The sequence below is a fragment of the Schistocerca cancellata genome, chromosome 5 (genome assembly GCF_023864275.1).
Source record: "Schistocerca cancellata isolate TAMUIC-IGC-003103 chromosome 5, iqSchCanc2.1, whole genome shotgun sequence".
In the NCBI taxonomy this organism is placed as follows: Eukaryota; Metazoa; Arthropoda; class Insecta; order Orthoptera; family Acrididae; genus Schistocerca; species Schistocerca cancellata.
In genome coordinates this window covers 615,918,121-615,941,895 of record NC_064630.1, presented here as the reverse complement: position 1 = coordinate 615,941,895, position 23,775 = coordinate 615,918,121, and the positions used below count along the sequence as shown (strand labels likewise).

Sequence of the window (23,775 nt, the reverse complement as noted above, 5' to 3'; positions counted from 1 at the left end):
TACGAAGGTTCTACCTGGTCACGCGAGGAGCTGGTCAAGCCAAGATTCCAGTTCCTTGTGGCACACAGTGTTCGACTGACGCGTTGTACAGTGGCCGCCCAAGCATTCCCAAAGCTTATGGTGACAGAAGTCTTCGAAGCTTACGAAGCTCGTGCTCATTCAGCCCCTGATGGCAATGATCTAAGGTTTTTCATAATCTTTATGACAGAGTTTGCCTCTTAAAGGAAGAACTTAAGTCTGCATTACATATAAAATTATTCTTTACATTTCGTTCAATTAGTTATACAAAATCGTTTAATTTTTTTCCTCATTTGGAGTTGAAAAAGTTACAGTTCCTTGTTAAACACATTTTTTATCCCAGTTCGCCTTTCGTAGAATTTACGTACCATCTCTGAAGCTGTCGTGAAATATAATCATAATATACAACTAGAGGAAAATATAATTTCCTTGGGCTTTTTTCTCTGTCATCAGTCTTCTGGATGGTCTGACGCAGTTGGCCACGAATTCCTCTCCTGCGTCAAACTCTTCAGCACAGTGTAACAAAGTTAACATCTGCAAGTATTTCTTCGAAATACATTCTAAGACAAAAAGAAAAAGTAAGCGACGCGCCACAGAGGAATCATCCAAGTGGGAAAGGAATCGGTAGATGTGAATTGCATGTACAGGCAAGCAAAGAGGTGAACAAAAGACTCTTGGTAAACCTACTTCTTTTGAATAAATAATCCAGCTTAGGAAAAACTGTAAGGATTTGCTTGCCTGTGTATGTGCATCACATCTCCGATTTCTTTCTTTTTTTTGTGTTAGAGTTTTACAGTCGATATATTCCCGTGCTACTAATAACCTCCACATCTCCTTCAGCTACTATGTCAATGATTTCCACATGTTTCTCTCCTCATCTATTCTGCAGGAAAACTCCTCATTCCCTATCAGTCCACCTAATGTGCAACATGCTTCTATAGCACCACAATCCAGATGTTTCGATTGTGTTCTTTTATGGCTCTGAAACAATCTCTGATTTACTTCTATACAATGAAATGCTGCAAAACTATGTTCCCATATTTTCTTCCTTAAATTAAGTCCGACGTTTGATACTAGTAGGCCTCTCTAAGCAAGGATGTCCTCGTAGCCTCTGCTACTCTGCTTTTTTAAGTCCTTTCTTCATCGTCATGTATCATTTTCCTTCTAAGCCAGTAGAATCCCTTCGTTTTGTCTACTTCTTGGTCCCCCAAGTCATGGTGTCAGATTTAACGCTAATTTCATTTGTACTACTCGTCTTTTTTCAGTTTACTCTTAATAGCTGACGGTATGTCTCCAGACTCACAGATTTTAGATAGCAACTTGAATTGTCATTTGGACGTCACTTCACCGAAAATTTAGAAACCGTAGGAGTGTTATCTGTGCCTTCCACATTACTTGATCTCAGTTCATCCAAAGCTCTGTTTAACCCTGTCTTTCATGTTGCCTCCCATTTCTTCTTGTGTCATGACACCATGTAGCTCCTCCCCTCGTAGAGCCCTTCAGTGCACTCATTCCAACTAATTTCAGTGAAAGTTGTTTCCCTTTTCTGTACTCTGAATCTGTCCTTGTGAGGACCATTTCCCTGTCGATTGATTCGCATTTTTACTGCAGCCATTTTGTGTTAGCTTCTCTGCACTTTCTACATATCTTATGCCTTAGCGACTTTGACTGCTGTACTTCTGTCGTAATCTGAGATATCTGTACCTCCTTCTTTTCTCCATCAACTGAAATACATGTTGTTACCCAAGGCGTCTGCACAATTACCTCTCCTTTACCTATACCTGACTGATCAGTTACTGGGATTGTCTTTTTCAGATGTGTGACTTTCTCTTCAACTGAACAGCCTACTGTGTTATTCATCATCGCAACATTACACACTTAGAGAAATTATTTCAGTTCCCTGCCTATTTCCACATTGATTCTTTGGGATAATTCTCTTTTCATTCCGTTATTGGCGTTAGTTTGAAGTCGATTCTGATGAGTAAAATCCTGTCATTAACTATTCAGAGTAACTTACTCTCTGCCCTACCTTCCTATTCATGAGGAATCCTACTCCTGTACCGAGCACGGAAGTGGAGTGTTTAGCTCACTGGACTCGTAAAGCCCGCGTCCGACCAATCTGATTTAGGTTGTCCCTGATTTTCCTAACTCAGCGAGGGAAATGCCTTTGAAAGGGATCGGCCAGTTTCCTCCCCGATTCTTGAAACAACCCCATCTTTCTGGCGAGAGTTTATAAACACTAATCCTTCTTCTTCGATTCCTTCTAATCAATCAGTGGTTGTGTGTCTCATTCGCCTTTGGCCTTTACTATTAGTGAACTTGTCTTCTGGTTCGAGCGACTGTGTCTACTTCCTGCTTCAGAGCAATGGCAGGCACCGGCAAACACTTGGTGTTCACGGCTGAGGAGGTGGCGTACGTCAGGAGGCAGCTGGGCACCAACGAGGAGGACATCAAGGCGGCTGTGACGTCACTGAGAGAGTGGCTCAGGATGCAGCCACACCTACCTGACGCCGTAGGTCGGTACATTTGTCACGCTATAGGCCATATATTACCCCTAGGTAATGTGTTTACAATCATCATTATTGGTCTAGCCACTTAGATGTAATGCTTTGTACATTTAAATATTATTTATCTCTTTCATTAGCAGTTCTAGAGCAGCACTGTCTTTTCATTTTTGTATCTGAAATTCACTCCAATTTGTTACAAATTTTACAAGCACAGAAATAAATCCGCTATATCTCGTTACTGATGATCAGTTTTTTTATTGATCTCTGGGAAACCAAAACTTATAGTTTTGTATACTGATTTGTGGTTACGCCTTAAGATGGAAGTAATCACTGCCTATGTTAATTTTAAATTTACTTCTCTATTACTACTTCATTGTCTCCATCTTGCCTTATGGAAAATACTGAATTACTATGATCAGCTTTATACCTTTACCTCAAATTTTATGTACATCTTTCAGCTGGTTATCTTCGTTATCTGTTCAGTGATTAGGATTGCTTTGATATGCTATTACACTCTTTAATATTATGCATATTACGTAAAGCAGCAATTTGAAAACGCATGCGTATGTGCAGTATAATATGATTGTGGGACCATACGACCGTTTCAAAGACACATATATAGTAAAAAACTTAAAAAGTACATTTCTTAGCTGTTCTATTGTACGAAATTCTATATAGCAAAACAGCTGTCCATACGAAAATCCCTTCTGTTTTCTGGTTCCTTAGTATCCTTGTAAAAATCTACCTTTATATTCATTACAGGAAATATGTGTTCCAGACGACTCCCTCATTGAGCGAATGTACATCAACTCCAAGTGCAGCATGGAGACGGTGAAACTGGGATTAGACGCATACTTCTCCCTCAAACACAGATTTCCCGAGTTACTAATGAACAGAGATATCGAAGGAAGCGACTTCCAGTTTTCAATGAAGCACTTGTGAGTTCTGACCTGTGTTTAGTGTTTTTAAATTCATAAACAGTTGTTATTTGTTCAGTAGCTTTTCATGCTCTGTTGTAATGGATATATAATTCTGTAGAGCACATGTACCAATGTTTGGACTCTAGCCAAGTATAGGCATATGTCATCTTGTCACTTCTTGGTGAAATGAAAATTTTACATTTTTTAGGAAAACAAGGAATCTTTTGTGCTACTAAAACAGTATTTAAATATTTGCGTCTACGATAAAATGGGAAATCATTTTTGGATCCTCTGGGACTGCTACGTAGTGAATGTCTTTCAAGGACTAAAAAATTCGTATAAGCAGACACGCTGCTATGAGTATTACTTTTTATTTGAACTGTGGGCCTATTTCAGCTACACAGCCATCATCAGGTTAGCGGTTATTGAACATTTAATAATTTTTGGTACATTTCTTGTTTTACAAGAGAATTATGAATAATATGATTTTGCATAGTTTGAAGTCCTGACTTCCATGTAGTATCGTTGTTACTGTTGCTATCTATTTGTTACTGATTATATTTTGGGTTAATGTAACAGCGATGATTAGTTTTGCAGTTTGTTCTGACTTATCGTTCAATAGTGGTCAGAAATAAATTTCAGCCTGTTGTTGAAATCTGTCACAATTGCCGTCACTAAATGTCAGTTATGACTGAGATTTATTTCTGACCACTAATAAACAAAGAGTTAGAGCAAACTACGAATATGATTATTACTGCTACAATAACGTAAAATATAATCAGTCACAAATAGACAATCTAAACAACGATGCTGCATGGAAACCAGGACTTGAAAACGCATGTAAAATCTCATTGTTCGTAACTCACAGGTTAAACAACAAATTTACCAAAATTTATTACAGATAACATGATGATGGATGTATAGCTGAAACACTCCTGTAGTTAAAACATAAAATAATACTCATAGCAGCGTAACTGGTTATGCAAATTTATTATGTCTTTGAAAAATCAGTAGTAAGTTTTATCAGTCGTTCTACCTTAAAATTCGGCAGTTCTTTTAATGAGTGTTCCGATCTCACAGCGTTTGATAGTTTTGTTAGGCTGCTTGAAATGGTATGCCTTTTTAAAAACTCCTTTTAGTGAAACGCACCTTTAAAGTGTGCAATCGTATCATCATTTCAACGCAGAAGACTTTATTCCTGTGTTCCAAATTTTCAACAGGTTTGCTGCCACTAAATATGTTAACAACATGTCAAGCACTTCCACTGTTTATGCATTTTTTCTTAAACTTTGGTGACAATCCACAAAGTGACACAGCGCCCTCTTCATACCTCATTTCAGTGCCTATCTGGACATTGTTGTGTAAACCGGTCTGACAACTATGGATCCGCCAGCATCAACTCGCAGACCCTAAAGATATATATGCCCACTCCATCCTCGGCTACTTTCTTTCTGTGTAAACCAAATGCGTGGTGTCTGGTGGGAAATAGATTGTGCATTCTTGTTATCAAACTGAAATGTAGGGATCACTTAATAGTATATCCCAATACACATTGAAATATCTCTTTCAGTTTCATTTTTCAGTTTCATGCGTTGTATTCTACTCAAGATTTATAGTAATATGTTATGTTAAAATAATGTCGTTCTGTGTAGCTACTTTCCAATTGTATTTGTGTTCAGATCACATGGTTTTTTTTAAATTTGTTCCATCAAATGATGGTTAATTTTCCAATAGATGATTCACTAAACGTAATTTTTTTACCATCAAGTAATTTCCTGTATGATCGTCAGCGTTACCCTCAAATTGTTATCGTCCCCTAGATTACTGAAGAAATACTTTGGTATTAGACCAGTATCAGAAAAATGCCGAATTGTACACTTCACTTTATGTGTATTGTGACGCTAAGAGCAGAATATTGATATTGCTCTCTCCAAATACAAGTTTTTCCAATGTCCTCGTACTCGCTAATATAGTTTTTGAAGAGAACTAGATACGCCTGTTTTCTTCCCCACGCCTCTGTTTTCTCCCCTATGCGAAATGAAGTACTGGCAAAGCACTTAATCAGATGAAAAAACTTTCAATGCTGTTAACGTTATTCTCGCTTTAAGTTTTCCATATATCATCTACTCACCTATGATTCGAAAAATCGAATCGAATGTCCTGTTCAACATATCTTATAATCTAGTCAGACGAAACAGTGGGAGAAGATCTAATTCAATGCATTCTAAGTCAGGTTCTTCTAACTCTAAAATCAAGATTCAAAATGATGCAGGATGCATTTCTCATATGTTTTATCGATCATCTCCAAAATGTCCACTACAAAACGAAATCGTGGCAATACTGTGCTGTTTGACTCTGAACATCCTCATCTTCTTCAAATGTGTAGCAGATAGAGAATTGGAGAATATCTTACATCATCAGCTTCTTCATATCATCCATGGTGGATCCGTATTTACTTGAAATGCTGCAGTAGTACATGTTACCCTCTATAAAATTAACGTTAAGCTTTATGTGATGTTGAATGATAATAATAAGGTTGAGCTATATTTCATGCAATGTGACATAGCCAAAATTTACCATCGTGTGTGGCACTTGCAATCTACATCATCAATTATTTCCTGGATGTATCACAATTTCTGTTTGGCTCCTCAGTTTTTTCCCTTTGCAGCTCCCTCTAGTATGATGGAAATTATTCCCTGACGCCTTAAGAGATGTGCTATCATATAGTCCCTTCTTCTTGTCAGTGATTTCCATATATCCCATTCCTCGCCGATTCAGCAGAGAAACTCCATAATCCTTACTTTATCAGTCCACCTAATTTTCAAAATTTTTCTGTAGCAGCAGTCTTCAAACGCTTTGATTTTCTTCTTTTCTAGTTTTCCCACTGTCCATGTTTCACTACCACACGATGTTTTGCTCCAAACGTACATCCTCAGAAATTCTTCCTCAACTTAAGGCCTAAATTTAATACTAGTAGTCTTTCCTTGGTCAGGAATGCCCTTTCTTCCAGTGTTAGACTGTTTTTTTTTATGCTATCATTGCTCCGTTCGTCATGTGTTATTTTACTGCCTACGTTGGAGAATTCCTTAACTTCCTCTATTTCGTGATCACCAATTCTGATATTAAGTTTCTCGGTGTTACCATGTCCACTATTTCGCATTACATTCCTCTTTCTTGGTTTTATTCTCAATCCATATTCTGTACCCATTAAACTGTTCATTCCATTCAACAGATCCTGAAATTCTTCTTCTCCTTTATTGACGATGGCAGTGTCAACAGCAAATCTTATCATTGACATCCTTTCACCCAGAATTTTGACCTCATTCTTGAACCTCTTATTTTATCTTTGCATCTTCTATGTATAGATTGAACAGTAAGGGGCGAAAGACCACGTCCTGTCTTATATCCTTTTTTATCGAAGGACATCGTTCTTGATTACAAAATCTTATTGTTCCCCCTTGGTTCTTGTACATATTGTATATTTCCGGTCTCTCCATATACCTCACCACTATTTTTCTCAGAGTTTCTAACGTCTTGCTCCATTTCACACTGTCGATAGCTTTTTCTGGGTCGACAGATCCTATGCACGTGTCTTCCTTTAGTCTACCTTCCATTATCAACTACAATATCAGTACCGCCTCTCTGGTGCCTTCACGTTTCCAAAAGCCAAGCTGATCGTCATCTAAGACACACTGAATTTTCTTTTCCATTCTACTGTACATTATTCTTGTCACTACCTTGGATGCATGCGCTTTTAAGCTGACTGTGGGATAATTATTGCATTTGTCAGCTCTTGCAATCCTCGGAATTGCATGGACGATGGTTTTGCTAAAGTCAGGGGACATATCATCGGACTCACACACATACTGCACCCCAACGTGAATAGTCATTTTGTTGCCACTTCACCCCAATGATTTTTAGAAATTCCGAAGGAATGTTATCCATTCCGTCTGCCTTATGTGATCTAAAGCTTTCCAAAGCAGTTTTAAATACTAATTCTAATAGTGGATCCTCTGTCTCTTCAGTGTTGACTCCCGTTTCTTCTTCTATCACTTCATCAGCAAGTCTTCTTCCTCATGGAGGCCTTCAGTGTACTCGTTCCATCTATCCCCTTTCTTCTCGTACTTTAGCAGTAGAATTCCCATTGCACTCTTAATGTTAAAAATCTTGCCTTTAATTTCACCGTAGTTCGTTTTGACTTTGCTGTATACTGAATCTGTCTTTCCGACAGTCATTTCTTTTTCTATTTCTTTACTTCTTTCATGCAGCCATTTCGCCTTAGCTTCTGTGCAATTCATACTGATTTCATTCCTGAGTGACTTGTATTTCTGTATACCCGAATGTCCCTGAACTTTTTTTACTTCTTTCGTCCATCAGCGAAAGTGTTTCATCTATCATCCATTGTTTGTTCACAGTTGTCTTCCTTGTTGCTGTGGTTTTCTTTCCAACTTCTATGAATGCCCTTTCGTCCTATACAACTGTAATGTGTACTGAGCTGTTCATTATCGCAGTATCTCTAGCATTAGAGAACGTGAAGTTTGTCTCTTCATTCCTTAGTATTTCCGTGTCACATTACTTGCGCATTCATTCTACCAGAGTAGTCTCTTTAAACTTAAGCCTACTCTTCACCACTACTACACTCCTGGAAATTGAAATAAGAACACCGTGAATTCATTGTCCCAGGAAGGGGAAACTTTATTGACACATTCCTGGGGTCAGATACATCACATGATCACACTGACAGAACCACAGGCACATAGACACAGGCAACAGAGCATGCACAATGTCGGCACTAGTACAGTGTATATCCACCTTTCGCAGCAATGCAGGCTGCTATTCTCCCATGGAGACGATCGTAGAGATGCTGGATGTAGTCCTGTGGAACGGCTTGCCATGCCATTTCCACCTGGCGCCTCAGTTGGACCAGCGTTCGTGCTGGACGTGCAGACCGCGTGAGACGACGCTTCATCCAGTCCCAAACATGCTCAATGGGGGACAGATCCGGAGATCTTGCTGGCCAGGGTAGTTGACTTACACCTTCTAGAGCACGTTGGGTGGCACGGGATACATGCGGACGTGCATTGTCCTGTTGGAACAGCAAGTTCCCTTGCCGGTCTAGGGATGGTAGAACGATGGGTTCGATGACGGTTTTGATGTACCGTGCACTATTCAGTGTCCCCTCGACGATCACCAGTGGTGTACGGGCAGTGTAGGAGATCGCTCCCCACACCATGATGCCGGGTGTTGGCCCTGTGTGCCTCGGTCGTATGCAGTCCTGATTGTGGCGCTCACCTGCACGGCGCCAAACACGCATACGACCATCATTGGCACCAAGGCAGAAGCGACTCTCATCGCTGAAGACGACACGTCTCCATTCGTCCCTCCATTCACGCCTGTCGCGACACCACTGGAGGCGGGCTGCACGATGTTGGGGCGTGAGCGGAAGACGGCCTAACGGTGTGCGGGACCGTAGCCCAACTTCATGGAGACGGTTGCGAATGGTCCTCGCCGATACCCCAGGAGCAACAGTGTCCCTAATTTGCTGGGAAGTGGCGGTGCGGTCCCCTACGGCACTGCGTAGGATCCTACGGTCTTGGCGTGCATCCGTGCGTCGCTGCGGTCCGGTCCCAGGTCGACGGGCACGTACACCTTCCGCCGACCACTGGCGACAACATCGATGTACTGTGGAGACCTCACGCCCCACGTGTTGAGCAATTCGGCGGTATGTCCACCCGGCCTCCCGCATGCCCACTATACGCCCTCGCTCAAAGTCCGTCAACTGCACATACGGTTCACGTCCACGCTGTCGCGGCATGCTACCAGTGTTAAAGACTGCGATGGAGCTCCGTATGCCACGGCAAACTGGCTGACACTGACGGCGGCGGTGCACAAATGCTGCGCAGCTAGCGCCATTCGACGGCCAACACCGCGGTTCCTGGTGTGTCCGCTGTGCCGTGCGTGTGATCATTGCTTGTACAGCCCTCTCGCAGTGTCCGGAGCAAGTATGGTGGGTCTGACACACCGGTGTCAATGTGTTCTTTTTTCCATTTCCAGGAGTGTATATTCTGATCTGAGTTTGTGTCTGTACCAGGGTAAGCTTTACATTCCAATATCTGATTTCGGGATCTCTGCCTGAACACGATGTAATCTAGCTTAAACCTCCATTTGAGCTCTAATACATCTGATTTTCTTGTCGTGTCACTTCTAGAGGCGTTTTTGGGACGATGTAATTTGTTACTCGATTCTTTGTGGAATGTATGCCCCAGCAAGATCAATTTTATGTACAACGCACCGCTCGCAGCGTCTGCCAATGGAATTTGATGAGCATCTCCGTAACATTCTGTCGCTCTCTAATCGAAACTGAGGATATGCACCGCTGTGTGTTTGGTCTTCTCGGTCTCATCTGTCGCTTCAAACTTTTGATGGTCCCAAACTGACGAATAATACTCAGAAATTGGTCAGAGGAGTGATTGAGAAGCTTCTTTAGTGGAGGAATTACATTTGCTTCCAATTAGTTGCGCTTAGTGACTCCTTTTCCTGCGACAGTATTTTTGACGTTTTTGCAAGTTGTATTGCTGCGGACGCATGGGGTGAAGTGTTGCATCAGGAGGATAGTGTACCTAGGAACACATGATAATTTCTGGTCAGTGCTTCATTTTATTGACAAATGTTGGAATCGCATGCAGGACCGTTCGATAAGGAGTTTCAGTCATTTTCTACTGTTTTTGTTGTTGTGAGACTTCAGGTTGTGTTTCGCCCAGCTTTTGTAAATGTTACCTGTTCCTTATATTTAAGTGTTGTATAGTATGCGAAAGCTACTTTGAAGGTAGTGTAAATTCTTCAGTTAATGAGTTTTATAAGGAGTAAGATTCTTCGCATTTTTTAAAAATAATTACATAACGTGTGAATGCTTAAGCCATAGTTCTTCAGCCGTGCACCATTTTGAACGTTGAGAGTAAATGCCTTTTTTCCATGAAATACGTGAATACGTGATGTTCGCATGTTAATTGAGATTCTGTAATGTTTCGAGAACTTTCCCTACCTCGAAAATGGCAATTTGCGTTAGTTCCCAACAGCCTCTGTTTGAAACTTTTTTAACTTGTAAGTGGTATTTGATAATATTTCTTCTTAGTTTGATTTAACTTAATAATTATGGCCTTGTTGTAGAGTGATATTGTAACAAATAGACATTCAAATGCTCCATTAAGTTTCGGGAATGCAGCCGCATTCCCGAAACTTAATGGAGCAGTCTTTGCGCCGCGAAAACTTGAAGATAGACATTCAAATGGTTCAAATGGCTGTGAGCACTATGGGACTTAACATCTGTGGTCATCAATCCTCTAGAACTTAGAACTTGTTAAACCTAACTAACCTAAGGACATCACACACATCCATGCCCGAGGCAGGATTGGAACCTGCGACCGTAGGAGTCGCGCGGTTCCGGACTGCAGCGCCTTAACCGCGAGACCACCGCGGCCGGCAAATAGACATTAAATACTGTACTGACAAGATTATCTAGAATTTGTATATTTTCAATTACAGTGGGATGTTAGTTCCTTGGAACATTTTTTCGCATTTGGAATGAAGCCGGCTGTTACAGAGTAATTTTTGCAGTTTCAGAAAACGAGTGCCGACTGCAGTTCACATAAAGTGCATGCCACCACTTCAAAATTGAATCAGAAAATTTATTAAAGTTCTATTCCATGGCTGGTTAAAGTATTATGTGGTACAACAATGAATTCTACTCACGGATATTTTACACTTACTGATTCACACAAGCTGTCCTGCATACCTTGCGGGTCTGCTACTTCAGAAGGAGTTCCGAGACTCGCAGACTGAGGGAGGGTTGTCATTGCTACCTAGATACCTCAGCAGGTCACCGCCAGCAAAGTTCCGAATTTGTATCAGGATCCGAGTCATAGTTTTAACGAACCAGGATATTTCCAAAGAGTGCACACTCCACGGTAGGGTCAAGGATTCATTGTGGATGCATGAGTTATTGTTTGTTCCTCTACTTCGTAGATTGTAACTTTATGTCAACCGCATATACTGTCCTATTTCTCATAAGCATTTACCAACAGGAGTATTGTGTCTCCTACAGAAAAATGATGACGATGCCACGACTCACAAAGGACGCATATCGCGTGCACGTCTGGACCGCAGTGGACGAAGACCCGACAAGTGTAATTTGGCCGCTGTATGGCAAGACACTGACCGGCGCATTGGAAATTATGTTGGTCGAAGACTACCCTCTTGGAGATGTGGTCGTCTTCGACTTGGCAAACGTGAATGGTGGACACATCGTGCGCGCGGATGCCAACTTCATCCGCAATCTCGTAGTCTGCTACAAGGTAATTTAGAAAAAAAATTCTATTATGGTGTAACCGATTAAAAGTATAGCACATACGGAACTTTCCAACTATTTACCAGACTGGAAATCGAACATGCTTAGAAAATGGACTGATGTGTTCTCCAAATAAGTTTGCCGCATAACATAAAAGTGGCATGAAGGAACCGCTTGCCACAGAAATCAGCTTCTGTATTGAGGTGGCATGCCTGCAGCAGCCTGTAACTGTCTGATCACTATGTAATGTATTATTACAATAAAAGTATGAGGGCAGCAGGATGAATAACTAATAAGAATCATTAACAATATTATGAAAATATGGTTGCTACTCACCATACAGGGGAGATACTGAGTCGCAGATCGGCATAACAAAAACACTGTCAGAAGCTAAGACAACATACACATACACATACACTCACACAATCTCAACTCATGCTCACATGACCATAGCCTCTTGCAGCTGAAACCAGACTGCGACAAGCGGCGCATGATGTGAGAGGCAGCTGTGTGGTGGGTGAGGGAGGAGGCTGGGGTGGGGGATGGTAAAGTGTTACTTGTGGGAGCATACAGAGGGACGAGGTGGAGAGAGGGTAGGGCAGGTAGATGCAGTTTGGTGGTTAGATGGCGGGTGGAGGGAAAGGACGTAACGCAAAAGGAGAGAAGTAAAAAGACTGAGTGCATTGGTGGAATAGAGGCCTGTGTAATGTTGGGACAAGTTAAGCGAGTAGATGGATAATAACAATGACTATCGAAGGTTGAGGCGAGGAGGGTTACGGGAACAAAGCTGTTTTGGAAGAAAGACCCAGATGGCACAGGCTGTAAAGCAGCTATTGAAATGAAGAACGTCGTCTTGGACAACGTGCTCAGTAATGGGGTGGTCCAGCTGCTTCTTGGCCACAGATTGTCAGAGGCCATTCATGTGGACAGACGGTGTTGGTTGTCACGCCCACGTAGAATGCAGCGCAGTAGATGCAGCTTAGATACCAGATCACATGACTGGTTTCAAAGGTACCCTTACCTTTGATGGGACAGGTAAAACCTGTGATTAGACTGGAGCAGGTGCTGGTGGAAGAATGCAATGGACAGATCTTACATATAGGACTATTACGTTCATATGAACAATGAGGCAAAACGTTGGATGCAGGATTTATGTAGGGATGGACGGGTATGTGGTGTAGGATCAGTGGGTGGCAGAATACCACTCTGGAAGGCATTTATTAAAATAATATGTGCACAAATATTCAGCTTCAGGTTGGCGAAAGAGCGTGGAAGTGACTTAAAAGTTCTGAACTCTGGTCTATATCTAACTCAGTGAACTATGGCTACTTAATATAATTCTAGTTCAGTCCCAGCTACTGTTGGTGGGAGCACACCAAATTACTGGATAAATTTTGCGGCGGCTGGTGGTGGCTTGCTGATAACTGGAACTGCTGCCAATCGAAACAATAACTTGCTGCCACTTACAACTGCGAATAAGAGAACTATATTCTGACTTCACTCGAAAGCAGAACGAAGGTCCTGCTTTCAGCGCATTCTATAGTGGCCTGCACAACCCTTTGCAAATGGACCGGACTATTATAATGCCTTGTGGTGGAAACATGATGCCGTTCCTATTATGTGCACCAATTCCGCGATGAGCGATCCCATGTGATTCCATGCTGGAGACAGCCTGGCGCGTGGCGCCCTCTGTGTACATCGCTTTGTACGGTATTTAACGGTAGGAGCAGCATGCACAGTTCGACTCCTAATTTCCAGAGTATCGTAGCAGCTTAACTGCCCAACAAATAAGGTTCGTTTCAAATTGCTGCATTAATTTCCTAGGTTCACTTTCACAAAAAATAAGGAAGAATATTACACGTTTTCGTGTTTTCACGAGCTACCTATTTCTTTTCTAACAGAAGCTAATTTCATTAGATCATAATAAATCTCAATATATTCACAATACACTCAAAGAGTCTAAAAAATTATAAAGTAAAAATTTGTGCAAGTGACAGTGATAAAGATTCTTGAACTGGGTACTTTGAGGTAAGAAACTAATGGTCAAAACTATATGAGGATTTCTATTGATAAAATATATGTACCTTGCAACAACAGTTAAGCTCACAGAAACTGTTCAATGTGACGTCCATTTTCCAATTCATTGGCGACCTACGAAAAACTGTGCCGGACCCGGACTTGAACCCGGATTTCCCGCTTATCACGAGCGGTTGCCTTAATCAGTTTTTTTGTTTTTTTCTTTTTTTTTGTTTTTGTTTTTTAAATCAGGGTACGAAAATGCAGTAGCTTGTAACCTCCCAACAGATAAATTCCGTAACCTCCCAATAAAAAGTGACTAACCTCTCAATAAAAATGTGACTCTTATATAACCTTTCAAAAGAAATCTCATCATGTAACCTTTCAATAATTACCTGACTGTGAATCAAAACTGGTAAATCTGGACGTCAGCAATGCTGCGTCATGGCCCTGAAAAATCATTCACAATAAACTGAAAATTCTTATCTCAATGATGTGGCCGGATAACGCATATATATCTGCTCCTATAAGAAATTTCTCTGGCCCAGCCCAGTGCAATGCTGGCCTTTACATTTTGTTATGTATGAAAAACAACCGATTTTTTTTACGATAATCGGCATGACTATATATAGGAGAAATTAGTAAAAACTTTAAATCCAGATGAATGACTGTCAAAAGGTATTTACATAAGAAAGATTATTATTGAAAGAATTTTGAGAACAAGTACATGTGACTTTGATATAGCAAAATGAGTTGTAGCAATTAACGTACGCGCACAGCAATAAAGAACAATAATATTTTGGTTTTACCGTTTACTATATCGTTCAGGCACCGCCATCGTTTTCCGCGACCAGCGTTGGTAATTCCATAACTCTACTGCTCTTCTCGAGCTACAAAACACCCGTATTGGACTGCATTGTCCCAACTCCAGCACACAAGTGCTCTCTGTGAGCTATACAACTCGACAACTGCTCTCTACGAGCGACCTGACCCAACCGCCCGTCCGCGAGCTACTAATACTACTGCTGCCGACACTGCTCTCTGGTCTGCGATTCTATTGTAGCTTAAATATCACAGGCAGTGCGCGAGCAATCCATCGAAGTTACATCTGCTCGAGTACGCTAGCAAGAAATTCCTTACTCATGGACCTCTTTACACAACCCTCCGCTGGGGGGGGGGGGGGGGGGGTAAATTTTGGCACTGATGGTGAGTCAATTGGAGTGGCCATGAGCAACAAATTTGTCTGTAACTTATTTAGTTTACTAAGTCTACAGTCACAGAGTATATATATATATATATATATATATATATATATATATATATATATATATATATATATATATATATATATATATACACTCCTGGAAATGGAAAAAAGAACACATTGACACCGGTGTGTCAGACCCACCATACTTGCTCCGGACACTGCGAGAGGGCTGTACGAGCAATGATCACACGCACGGCACAGCGGACACACCAGGAACCGCGGTGTTGGCCGTCGAATGGCGCTAGCTGCGCAGCATTTGTGCACCGCCGCCGTCAGTGTCTGCCAGTTTGCCGTGGCATACGGAGCTCCATCGCAGTCTTTAACACTGGTAGCATGCCGCGACAGCGTGGACGTGAACCGTATGTGCAGTTGACGGACTTTGAGCGAGGGCGTATAGGGGGCATGCGGGAGGCCGGGTGGACGTACCGCCGAATTGCTCAACACGTGGGGCGTGAGGTCTCCACAGTACATCGATGTTGTCGCCAGTGGTCGGCGGAAGGTGCACGTGCCCGTCGACCTGGGACCGGACCGCAGCGACGCACGGATGCACGCCAAGACCGTAGGATCCTACGCAGTGCCGTAGGGGACCGCACCGCCACTTCCCAGCAAATTAGGGACACTGTTGCTCCTGGGGTATCGGCGAGGACCATTCGCAACCGTCTCCATGAAGCTGGGCTACGGTCCCGCACACCGTTAGGCCGTCTTCCGCTCACGCCCCAACATCGTGCAGCCCGCCTCGAGTGGTGTCGCGACAGGCGTGAATGGAGGGACGAATGGAGACGTGTCGTCTTCAGCGATGAGAGTCGCTTCTGCCTTGGTGCCAATGATGGTCGTATGCGTGTTTGGCGCCGTGCAGGTGAGCGCCACAATCAGGACTGCATACGACCGAGGCACACAGGGCCAACACCCGGCATCATGGTGTGGGGAGCGATCTCCTACACTGGCCGTACACCACTGGTGATCGTCGAGGGGACACTCAATAGTGCACGGTACATCCAAACCGTCATCGAACCCATCGTTCTACCATTCCTAGACCGGCAAGGGAACTTGCTGTTCCAACAGGACAATGCACGTCCGCATGTATCCCGTGCCACCCAACGTGCTCTAGAAGATGTAAGTCAACTACCCTGGCCAGCAAGATCTCCGGATCTGTCCCCCATTGAGCATGTTTGGGACTGGATGAAGCGTCGTCTCACGCGGTCTGCACGTCCAGCACGAACGCTGGTCCAACTGAGGCGCCAGGTGGAAATGGCATGGCAAGCCGTTCCACAGGACTACATCCAGCATCTCTACGATCGTCTCCATGGGAGAATAGCAGCCTGCATTGCTGCGAAAGGTGGATATACACTGTACTAGTGCCGACATTGTGCATGCTCTGTTGCCTGTGTCTATGTGCCTGTGGTTCTGTCAGTGCGATCATGTGATGTATCTGACCCCAGGAATGTGTCAATAAAGTTTCCCCTTCTTGGGACAATGAATTCACGGTGTTCTTATTTCAATTTCCAGGAGTGTATATATACTCTGTGACTGTAGACTTAATAAACTAAATAAGTTACAGAAATATATATATATATATATATATATATATATATATATATATATATATATATATATATATATATGGGAAGGATAGAATCTTGGTTGTAGCACAGTGAGTTGCACATTGCTGCACAAAAGTCCATATCTTTCCACAGAAGCACAATACCGAGTGTGATAATCTAAAGTACGTTTCCCTGGAGTATTTACCAGTGTAGCCATGACACTGAAATGTAGTGTTAAGACTCCATGTTGTCCTTTTGGTAGTACATGAGGTACACAAAGCAGTAGGACCATAATGACAGCTCCATCGGACACAGTGGTGGGCAGCTTGATATGTCAACACCACATTCTTGAACAATCCTTAATCTTACATCAATGTAGCCTTACTGTAGAAACCAAATAGAGTACTCAATGCCCATGAAGATCAACAGGACGTACGGGTATTGCAGTAATTGGTGATAATTCTTATGCTAGTCATCATTCAGAACTACAATAGTGTATCATCCGATCAGAATAACTATTGGCACTCATTGTCCAGTTACAAAGCATTTATGGAGTATTGCAAAACATCAACCAGAAGTCATCTCTTTGCAGTAATTAATGGTGCTCGTTGGCCAGTTACAAAGCATTTATGTAGTATTACAAAACATTATTAATCATTACAAATAACATAGGAGTCATTATTCAAAACAGGTGTTATTGTGTGTACCAACACGCTATTAGTGAGTATATTTGATATCATGCTGGTGACATAAGACATATTTAAAATGTAAGATATGGGACCTAGTGCTCCAGGGGTTTAGTCCAATAATACAGACATAATGGAATCAATACATCAGAAAAATCTGCATTATATTTAGGACTAGCATTATATCTGAAACTGCTAGTATTATTTAGTTGTAGACTGCTAATACTTCTGACTAGTATTTTTTTTTTTTTTTTTTTTTTTTGCTAGCAATGCATTGCGTTGGCATCAATAGTAAATTCCTGGGGCATGAAAATATTTAGTTTTGACTTATTGCTGGAAATAAGGGTTAATAACGTCATTCGTCGTGAGTCGGCTATAGCAAAGTTATAAAAAACAAGCACAGTATATGTGATCACATTCGTGAATGATGCTTGTAGCATATAACATAATGACATATTTCAGAAATCATTTTAATGTCATGAAAAGCTTCTCCTGGAAAAAATACAAAGTGGATTATTGAGCTGAAAGAAGAAATGTATAATATACTGAAAAGTAGTAAACTTATTGAGCTGAAAGAAGAAATGTGTAATATACTGAAAAGTAGTAAACTTCTAATTAACAGGTAATGAAACATCTGTTTAACTTACATATACTCTAGCTGTCCTTCCCAGAACATTCAATCATTTTACTACGCAATATAAGACATATTGTCAAATAGAACTACAACAAATACTTAAATAACTGCATAAACTTCATCATTATCCTCACCTGCAAAAAAGAAAAAATCTTCATTGTTCATTACCATTTTCTTCATATAACTAGACACATCATTTATTATCCTCTGTAAAAGTAGTTCATTATTCATTATCTTATTTGCCAGCATTATTCATCAGCGTCATCATCTCATATATTACTAAGTTTCTTACTTCTAGCACACTTCATCACTAAAATTAACATATTTAGCTCTGTTCGACGGTCTGCCGCAACTGCGTCATAGTCTGAAAGAAAAGTAATTAGTTAAGGTTGCTATCATACGGTGCATATGCTATATTTTGGTAATCTTGGTTAATTATGATCAATTTACTCTTTATGACAAGGTATTGCATTTTCTTCTGTTCATTCCGATCGTGAAATTTCTATTTCATAGTAAACCACTGTGGCCATTAAATTTATTTCTTTTACAGGTTACTGCTTTCTGAAAATGATGGAAATGGATTAATATCTTGCATTTAAATCATATACCCATTAAATGAAACCTTGTTTCTAGTGATAAGACTAAGCATACAGCATAGCATGACAGAAAACGCAATAGGTCAAAACCATAGACAATTTTCAAGTGCAGAAATGTAGACACAATATCATAATGTAGTAGCAAAAAATGTAGAATAGTCAAGATTTTGGAATATAATAAGGCAAAATGTCAAAGTCAACTTATGTTTGTTATATGTTAAGGATTGTATAGCGCATACAATGAGAATTCTACTTGCTGTAGGAAAACCGTCATATATACATAAAAAAATGGAAAATGTGCACGGTATGATAAATAACGACAAGAAAAGCGACTTGCTAACCCTACCTTGCTGGGCACTTGCCAAAAAAAAAAAAAATTGATCATTATCAGTAAGTAGTCACATAGATATACGAGCATAAGTGGTCCCATAATATGTAAGTTTATCTGGAAAAATGTGCACGGTCTGAGGTACAACGACAATAAAGCGACGTGCTAACCTTACCTTGCCGGGTAATTGCCCAGCAAAAATATGATCATCATCAATAAGTGGTCATATAAATATCTGGAAATGGCATTACAGTGTGATAAATCATAAAGTATATTTATTCAATAAATGGTTTAATATTGGACGTATGGTGATTGCTCTTGGTTTTTCTGGTTCTCAAAGTTTCGACATGTACTACATTGGGGTGAGGAATGCTGCGAATTGTATATGGACCAGCGTATAGAAGCTCAAATTTACTGCATCTACTCTTTCCTCTGTTGGATAAATAGTGTGTGCGTACTAATATCTTCTGTCCTATGTGAAATTCACGGAGTGTAAAAACCTGTTTTTGCTGTCTTCTCCGGAGCTCTGCTGCACGTTTGATGTTGTTGAGTGCAATGTTAATTATATCATGGTGGCGTAGTCGACGAGAACTGGGAAAAGATACTTAGTCTTTAATTTTTTTGGGTGGTTCAACATTTTTCAATATAACTGTCGGAGGTAGCATTGTAGATTCATTTGGTATGGAGTTAATTACTTCCTGGAATGAGAGTATGTGTGTGTCCCAATCAATATGTCTTTTATGGTAGTATATTCTACATAGTTTACCAATTTCTTTCATCAGTCGTTCAGAAGGGTTCGAAGAAGCGTAATACCTCGATATATAGATCGGAGAAATATTTCAAGCTCGTAACATATTAGTCTATACCGCAGATTAAATTGTGTACCAGTGTCGGAAATTAATTTCGGTACATACCATACATGAAACAGAAAAAGTTTTACAAATGCATTCAAAACAGATTTAGCAGTAGCTTTGTGTAACGGAGTGAAAATAACAAATTTCGAAGTGAGTTCAACAGCGACGAAGGATTTAGGTTACTGGCAGATTTTACATGACGCTAAAACACGTCGAATACGTTTCTCCATCTTGGCAAAATAAGAGTTCTGTCTCAGTATAAGAAAACATTTTCTGGCTCCATAATGGGCGTAACTTAAATGAGTATATTAATGGTATTAATTTCTTCTTCTTCTTCTTCGCGGATGGATCACTTAGGACCACGCGTAATCAACATTTGTTGGCCTTCCTTTTCGCCAAGTATTCCTTCATAAACAACGAATGGGCTAGCTTTCGTTGCGTAGACCATGTATGTCGGTTAGGTTTTCTCTCTTCTACCTCAAAACCCCGTGTGTTTGTGATTTTTCTGATTTCATTTCTATCATGTAGATTTGGAGACCCTAATTCTCTCAGGTCTTTTTCCGTCTGTTTGTACCAGTTCGGTCTTGTAGTTTTGTTCTTTAAAAACGTATGGATTTTGTGCGTTAACCTGTTTGAGTCCATTCTTTCTAAGTGCCCCATTAATTGGATTCTTCTCATGCGCATTGTGTCTGTTATTTTGGAGATATTTTTATATATTTCTGCATTGGGTTTTGGATAATGTACCCCATCTTTAGTTCTTGGTCCTAGGATTTTCCTCATTATCTTACGTTCTTTCACTTCTAATTCCTCTTTTAGTGTTCTGTGTTGAAGGTTTAGTGTCTCAGATGCGTAGAGAGCTTCGGGTCTAATTACTGTTAAGTAGTGTCGTATTTTGCAGTTCCACGAGAGACTCTTTTTGTTGTAAATGTTTTTTGTTAACTGAAACGCCGTCTCCATTTTCTGGACTCTTGATCAGACAGATTTCTTTTCATTACAATTTTCTGCAATCTATTCACCTAAATATTTAAATTCTTTTACTCGAGAGATGTAGTTATTACCAATTTAGAGATCAGAAGGTGCATCTTTGACGTCAGTCATAAATTTTGTTTTTTCAAATGAAATTTGTAATCCTATTATAGCTGCCTGTTCTTGTAATAATTCTAGCTGTTTCTGTGCATCGGTAATGTCTTGTGCGATCAGTGCCATGTCATCAGCAAATGCTAAACAGTGTAATTCTATGCCCTTATGTCTTGGTCCCAGTCTGTGTGCTGGTGAACCTGCTTTTTTCCTTTCTCTAACAACTTTTTCAAGAGCACAATTGAAGAGCACTGGGGACAGTACATCCCCTTGTCGTACTCCTGTGTCTATTTCAAATTCTGTGCTCAATTCTGCCATAAATTTTACTTTGGATTTGGTCTCCGTGAGTGTTTCTTTTATGATGTTTGTTGTATTTTGATCTAGTCCAAATTCTGCTAATACTTGAAAAAGGGATTCTCGGTCTATACTGTCATATGCTTTTTTAAAGTCGACAAACGTGATGACATAACTTTCGTTTGAAGTACTATGTAAATATTTCATTGAGTTTTTCAAGTTAAGGATTTGTTCTACGCAAGATCGACCTTTTCTGAACCCACCTTGGTATTCGCCTAGTTTTGAATCCAGCTGAGGTTCTGCGCGGTTTAGTAGGGCTTTAGACAGAATTTTGTATGTTATTGACAATAAAGAGATTCCGCGATAGTTGTTGGGGTCTGTTTTACTTCCTTTTTTGTACAGAAGATGTATGATTGCAGTCTTCCAATCTGTGGGGATTTTTTCAGTTTTCCAGATTTCATGTAAAATTTCTTTGAGTTTTGCATTAAGATTTTCTCCTACATTTTTCTATAGTTCTGCGATGATTTGGTCTTCTCCTGATGCTTTGTTATTTTTCAGTGACTGAATTATCTCTTTAATTTCTTGTAAACTTGGTGGCTTTGAGTCTGGGTTTCGTTGCGTACGATGGAACTCAAATTTTTCCGCAGGCCTTTCACAATTCAGTAATTTAGAAAAGTATTTTGCAAGAATTTCACAGTTTTCGGTGTTAGTGTGAGCAATTTCCCCATGGTCATTTTTGAACTGGAGTGATGGAGGAGAGTACTTTGTTAATTTTTGTTTGAATACTCTGTAGAAATTTCGGGAATTGTTTTTCTTGAAATCATTTTCTATGTCTTGCACTTTATTCTCTTCGTGTTGTTTACGGACTGTTCATATTCACTTTTTTCCTGGTATCTTTGAAATCTTCCAGGGTCTTTTGACTTTTGTTGCACAACCAATTTTGCCACGCCTGTTGTCTGAGATTTATCAGTTGGTCACACTCATCTGTCCACCATGGGTGTTTACGTGTTCTTGTTTGCGGTGCTACAGTTTCAGCTGCATTTAAAAGTCGTGCTTACAGTTGTTGCCAATTTTGTGGTTTTAAATTTTGCGTTTCTTTTGTAAATTGTTCATTGCCATTTATCTTTAGTACATCATATTTACGGTGTGGAGATTCCTTAGTGAATTTTTTTTTTTTTTATGGAATGACATTTAGGGAGAATTTTGTTGGGTAATGGTCGGAATCTAGATCTAGTCCATTAAGGACTTTAAGTTTCATGATTTCTACTGTATTTACGCGGGAGGTCATTACATGATCCAACTGATATTCACCTAGTAATGGATTAGGTGAGATCCAAGTTTTCTTGAAAAATTTTGATTTGAAAAATAGGTCATGGTTTTTGCAGATTTCAATGAGTCGCATGCCATTCCGGTTGGTCTGTGTATGCCGTGACCATTTACCTACCCAATATCGATATTTCTTATCTTTACCGATTTGTGCACTGAAATCGCCCATAAGGATTTTGACATGGTTATTTGGGATTTTTTGGAGAATATTATCTAATTGGTTCCAGAATTCTTCTACTTCTTCTATTTTGTTTTTGTTAGTGATGTTAGTTGGTGCAAGTCCGTTGATTAGGGTGTATATCTTATTAGCTGATTTTATGGTCATCGTGGAGAGCCGACCCGAGTAAGATTTGAAAGTTGTGACTGAATCAAGTATTGATGTATCTACTATAAATCCAGTTCCAAATTGTGGACAATTTGCCATGGCTCGTTTTCCAGGTTTTCCTTTGTATATCCTGTATCCTTCCGAATCAAAAGGATTTTCATCTGTATATCGTGATTCCTGAAATGCAATAATTTTGATTTTACGTTCTCTGGATTTGTCCAGGATGTTTTTTAGTTTTCCCATTTTTAAGAGAGAATTTACATTAAATGTCATTAGCCAAATTCTAGATTTTGGTTTGATTATGTTATTATGGAGTTTTGAGGTTATCCGATTTACCTCCATGCACACTTCTGTGGTCTCCCCAGAATCCGAATAGACCACTTGCGGTTTTTCAACCATGGGATTTGACCCACTGGGGTAATTTGTCTTTGAAGGTGCTGTATCCATGTTGATTTAATTGGACTGGGTTTGTGACTGAAATTGAGATTTCAGTCTGGTTAAGCTCAGAGTTCCACTTCTAAGTTTTATAGATCAGCCGCCACTAGCATGTGGAACAGATGCTGTAGGGTTACCGCCACTAACCTGTGGAACCGTCGTGCCCTTTGTCCAAATAACCTTGGACGATAGATTCTATAGTATCCCAAAAAGCAAGGTTGCCTCTTCCGCCAGTTCCGCCGTACCGATGATCTTCATCTCCGCCTTCACTGCCGTTGAGGTCTTCACCGTGTCCCTGGCAAGGGGCCCTCACGTGGTACTATCACCCGGGCCAGGTGAACCAAGGTTTTTTTATGAGGTGTTACTCCTCCCCCTCCTCCTTTTTCAACCGGGCTTGGGACCGGCTATGGCAGAGTTCGTATTAATTTATTATTATTATTTAATCATTATTTAATAAGTCACAGCTGCAAATACTAACGCGAATTCTTTGCAGAAGAATGGAAAAACTAGTAGAAGCCGACCTCGGGAAAGATCAGTTTGGATTCCGTAGAAATGTTGGAACACGTGAGGCGATCCTGACACTACGACTCATCTTAGAAGCTAGATT

The 23,775-nt window shown here is 40.5% G+C and overlaps 1 protein-coding gene across 1 annotated transcript in view; it reads left to right on the top strand.

Moving 5' to 3' along the window:
* The first annotated feature begins 2,383 nt into the window (after nt 1-2,383).
* LOC126188721 (uncharacterized) overlaps nt 2,384-23,775 on the top strand; it is a 49,554-nt gene continuing 28,162 nt past the window's right edge. Inside the window, exons 1-3 of the mRNA XM_049930329.1 lie at nt 2,384-2,530; nt 3,288-3,463; nt 11,547-11,796. Coding sequence (XP_049786286.1) covers nt 2,384-2,530; nt 3,288-3,463; nt 11,547-11,796 — 573 coding nt within the window. The remainder of the gene's footprint in view (nt 2,531-3,287; nt 3,464-11,546; nt 11,797-23,775) is intronic.